The 4,609-nt window shown below is 36.6% G+C and overlaps 1 protein-coding gene across 1 annotated transcript; it reads right to left on the bottom strand.

Annotated features, from left to right (window-relative positions):
- Positions 1 to 952: 952 nt before the first annotated feature.
- Positions 953 to 3,336, bottom strand: LOC145068593 (26S proteasome non-ATPase regulatory subunit 4 homolog). The gene is made up of 10 exons (XM_079015580.1): positions 3,175 to 3,336; positions 2,989 to 3,102; positions 2,683 to 2,788; positions 2,474 to 2,588; positions 2,165 to 2,374; positions 1,785 to 2,076; positions 1,573 to 1,702; positions 1,379 to 1,488; positions 1,213 to 1,281; positions 953 to 1,131 (listed from the first exon to the last, which is right to left on the bottom strand). The coding sequence occupies exons 1-10, from the start codon at positions 3,184 to 3,186 to the stop codon at positions 1,081 to 1,083; spliced, it is 1,209 nt and encodes a 402-aa protein (XP_078871706.1). The 5' UTR covers positions 3,187 to 3,336; the 3' UTR covers positions 953 to 1,080.
- Positions 3,337 to 4,609: the final 1,273 nt, after the last annotated feature.

Genomic DNA, 4,609 nt, shown 5'->3' with positions numbered 1-4,609 from the left:
GCGTGTGGTGTGCTTGAGTTCTTTGGGGTTAGGGTCCCATCACTAGTCGTCGTTAGGTTGCAGACATGGAAAATGCCCAGCGCACGAGCTTTTGCCGTGAGGCGACAAAGGTGAGGTTCGCGTCTTGTATGCTGAGGGATCGAGCATCTACATCAACATGAGAGAGAGAGAGAGAGAGATGTTTATGTGTGTGTGTGAGAGAGAGAGAGAGAGAGATTTGAAAAGGGACTATCGATGTAATTTCTTCAAACAATAGGGATACGAGGTGTCCATTTTATTGGCTTCATAAAAACAAACACAAGGCATTCCTACTCAAGGTCGCCTTTGAGAAGGCTTTCAACTGCCTCAACTAGGATTATCTTGACTTTGTCATGGCATAGATAAACTTTGGTAAAAATGGTGCAATTGATGTCTATGTTCAACTCGTGACTATGTAATAATCAACGGTTTAGCGTCCAAATAATTTTCACTCAAGAGGGGAGTTCACAGAAAGACCCTCTCTTTTGTTTTCTTTTCATCCTAGCGATTGAAGGACTTAACATAGCACTTGAAGAAGCCAAAGAGCATGGCCTTATCCAAGGCATTCACCTTGCCTAACAAGGATATAACCTAGATTTCTGTAGTCTATTTTCATAGTCACCGGTGGTCCAAATCCAATCAAGCTTGTTGGTCATAAGCAATTGCTAAACATCAACATCTTGTGGCAGTTAAAATGACAATCCTGCCCCTGAATAGATTGTGGACGATTTTACCCCTAGGAAAGGTCTTGGTGGGTGTTTGAATCTTATTTTATAAGATGGTATCCTTTCTTAGATAAGGATGTACATTTAAAATGTAATTTTCAATAGTTATAATCATTAAAGAACTTTTGTAGCCTCTTTCCTTTTCCCATACAACATACTTAAAAAACAATTTCAATTTCGTGTAAGACAACTAGACACAAGCAACAACATTGAAATCACAAACAATATCCATTTTGAAAATTATCCATTGAAAGATGAGAAATTAATGATCATCTTATCTTTTACAAATCCAAGTAAGTGCCATGACATGATTAAAGTTGATAAACAACACCAAAAATCACTTGTCATCTTCCTTGGGTGCTTTATCCTCCTCTTTCTTCTGGTCAGACTGATCAAATCTCAAATTATTTTTCATTTAAATTAAAAAATAAATAAAAATACCATCTTTGAAGTTTAAACTATAACTAACCTCAGGCTGATTTTGCATTGAAGCAAGCAAATCCTTGACTGAAGGATCATTCGGGTCAACTCCTGGCAGCTTCAAAACCAACAAACATCCCAAATAATCAAATTTCTCTCCATTTTTTGTATTATTATTATTATTTTTTTCTATTCACAAAAAAATAAAAACATACAGAAGCAAGAATAGATGAGACAAATGACTGATCAGCCAAAAGCTTTCCCATATCTGCTTGCCCTGATCCTGATCCATCTTTTCCACCTTCTTCAACAGACAATTGTAAAGCTGCAAATTGCAAATTAAATTAACACAAAATTAATTCCAAAAATATCAAGAAATATTAATAGTAAGACTTTTAATTTAGTTTACCAAGTGCCAAATCTTGATCATCAGCAGCTGCCTCTGACATGTCAGCATCCCTTGTTGTCACAGTAGCAGCAGCAGCAGGATCATCCATTGACATGGCAAGAGCTTGTTGCAGCAATGCATTCTCATCATCCTGCCACCTCATCATTATTAGAAAAATTACCAAAAAGGGTAAACTTAAAAGTTAAAAAACAAGAAGAAGAAGAAGAAGAAACCATTAAATCATCTTTTTTATTCTCAGAAGTCCCAACATTTTCAGACATAGTTGCATCTTGTGAACTAGACTCCCCTCCTTCATTCTTTGAAGAATCATCTGCAGCTTTTTTAGCAGCAGCTTCTTGCCTTGCTCTTTCTTCTTCCATGGAGACACGAAGAGCAAGTGCCAGCTCAGGATCAAGATTCGGGTCAACACCAAAGTCAAAACCAGACACACCACCAGCTGCAGCTGCAGCTGCTGCTGCTGCAAATCCACTTCCACCTTCTCCATCTCCAGTAAAGATTGGAGTACTAACAACAGTAAAACATTCATCACCTTAAAGTTAATAAATCATATGTTGGGAATGAAAAAGAAATTATAATTTCTATAATAAATAACCTTAGAAGAACATCAGAAAGAGCATTTGATCCAGCTGGGACATGAACAATGTGACTGCTGTCATTGTTGTTTACAGCTGCAACTAAAGCTTCAAGCTTTTCTGACTTTGATTCATCTTCTTCACCGAAGTTCACAACATCAAGAGCTACACTGTTCTTCTTTAACTTCTTCCCTATCATCTCCAGTACTTTCTTATCGTATTTTACAGGACTGAAATCCAAAACCAATAAATGTTGATTGTTAATAATAAGAGGAAGAAAATCAGAAGATGACAATGTAAAGTAAAAGGACCTTATACATATTACATACCCTCCAGCAAACACAATTATCCTTTGTTGCTGTTTTTTGTTTTGCCGATGCTTTAAAGCTAACTGAGCAACTTGGATCCCAGCTGCTAAGTTCATCTCGCCCCCTATTTCTAAACCTGAGTAAGTGAAGAATAAATTTCAGCACTTCAAACTTCATACTAATATGTTGTAGATTGTAAGTAAATACTCGAATCATTCAAAGAAACTAACCATGCATGCACGCCAGGATTTTGCCAAGATCGCTAGTAGGAGTGACAAGAACACGAACGCCTTTGCCAGCCATTGTCAATACGCCCACAGTATTTTCAGGATTAGACTGCAACATCAGCCGACAGATGAATATAATTTATGTAAACAGAAAAAAAAAAAAAAAAAAAACTGGTAGCCAATCGTCTAGAACTACACAATTCATCGTCCCAATCTACTGAAAACTTTTTCCCAATCAAAAACATTTGCGTACGATTTAAACTACTGGCAACAACAAAACAAAAGCCCTATGATTGATTATCAAATTACCTGGGTTTTAGCGCCACAAATGAGATTAACAGCGTCGGCTTGAGCTTGAAACCTAGTGGGTGAGTAATCCCCGTTACGCATCCATTCTGAATTATCGATACAGATCATCGTAGCCTGATTTCAATAACAAATTAAAACCCTAGTTTTTTGGTGATAGAAGAATATATGGTAAAACTGAAAACGTACCTCGAGCACCATGATTGAAGGTTGACGAAGAAATCGAAAGAGCTAGTGATTAAAAGGTTTGAGAGTTGTACTTGGACGAAGAGAGGGGAATGGAGAGTTTTCTTGCTCCCGACGATAGCCCTGTTCTCGTTCTGGTCATATGAATGAAGTTAGATCTGTAAATTATAGATTATACAATGACAAAACTGCATAATAGTCCCTTTGGTTTGCTATTTTTCTAGGTAAAATATTCACTCACATAAATGGTCTTTTTTATTTTCCTTGTGGTTCTGGTCCAAAAATGCATTAGTTTTTGGATGTTAACTCTTGTTAAAATTACTATTTTATCCATAGTTTATATAATTTATCAAGATTTATTATTTTATTAAAGTCTAACGGCACATTCCATGCCTTTAACCCAAAACCATATTTTACCCTCGTCTTAATGCATCTCTTTATCATCTCCTGCTAGGGGTGTTCGCGGTGCGGCTTGGTACGGTTTCGAGTCGAAAGCACAAACCGCACCGCGAAGGTTTTAAACCTCGTTATGTGGTGCGGTTTGGTGCGGGCGGTTTATGTGGTTTTTGTCTGGTTTATGCGGTTTGAAAAATGATATGTATTTTTAATATTATGTACATAAAATTTATACATAAATATATTAGTTATAGAATCAAGATAAGTTGGTTTTGCCAATGTTTTAACAATACTAGTCATTGTTACATTAGACAAACAGATAAATAATCTATCAAAAATTTGTTTACAAAAATTGAAATTGATGATATCAAAATTCATTAGTAATAAAACCAAGTTCGTATCTTTTGTGTAATTTTTATGTGTTTGTATTATATATATATATATATATATATATATATATATATATATATATATATATATATATATATATATGCGGTGCGGTTTGAATCGAAGTGTTATAAGTGGAAACCACAAACCGCACGACATAGTGTGGTTTAACAAAATTTCAAACCGCAAACCGCACCACACTAGTTCTAAACAGCATTATGCGGTGTGGTGTGGGCGGTTTATGCGGTTTGTGCGGTTTGATGCACACCCCTATCTCCTGCATCACCACGTTGCAACACCTTCGACCATGGTCCTTACATGATTGATCCGTCTACTACCTCTTCCCCTTCCCCTTTACTTTATATTTTCCGACAACACAAGCTATTTGTAACCTTCCTAGCGTGGAAAAGAAAACCTAAAAAACATAACCCCATATGTCCACTTCCCCATTCTACTTTCCTTATGTCATTCTCTCACCCACCACTTCCTTATCCCCGATCAACTCCACCATTCACAAATCACACATATTGTGTAACATCCCGATTTTCGAGAATTATATTTAGGGATTTCATGCAATTAAGGAAGTCTACTCGGAGAGTTGGAGGCACAACTCGTCGTGTAGAGTTTTAGTTAGCCCGCGTGATTTATGTGGTTT

The sequence above is a fragment of the Lactuca serriola genome, chromosome 8 (assembly GCF_051521515.1).
Source record: "Lactuca serriola cultivar US96UC23 chromosome 8, Lser_US96UC23_V15, whole genome shotgun sequence".
NCBI lineage: Eukaryota > Viridiplantae > Streptophyta > Magnoliopsida > Asterales > Asteraceae > Lactuca > Lactuca serriola.
Note: the sequence above shows the minus strand (reverse complement) of the source record. Positions and strands in the feature narration are given on the sequence as shown.

Bases quoted from the DNA above. Each gene is read 5' to 3' on its own strand.
- LOC145068593 (XM_079015580.1), bottom strand. The intron at 1,489-1,572 runs GTAAACTAAATT...TGCAATTTGCAG, and splicing joins TGATCAAGATTTGGCACTTG to CTTTACAATTGTCTGTTGAA. The intron at 1,132-1,212 runs GTTAGTTATAGT...AGATTTGATCAG, and splicing joins CAATGCAAAATCAGCCTGAG to TCTGACCAGAAGAAAGAGGA.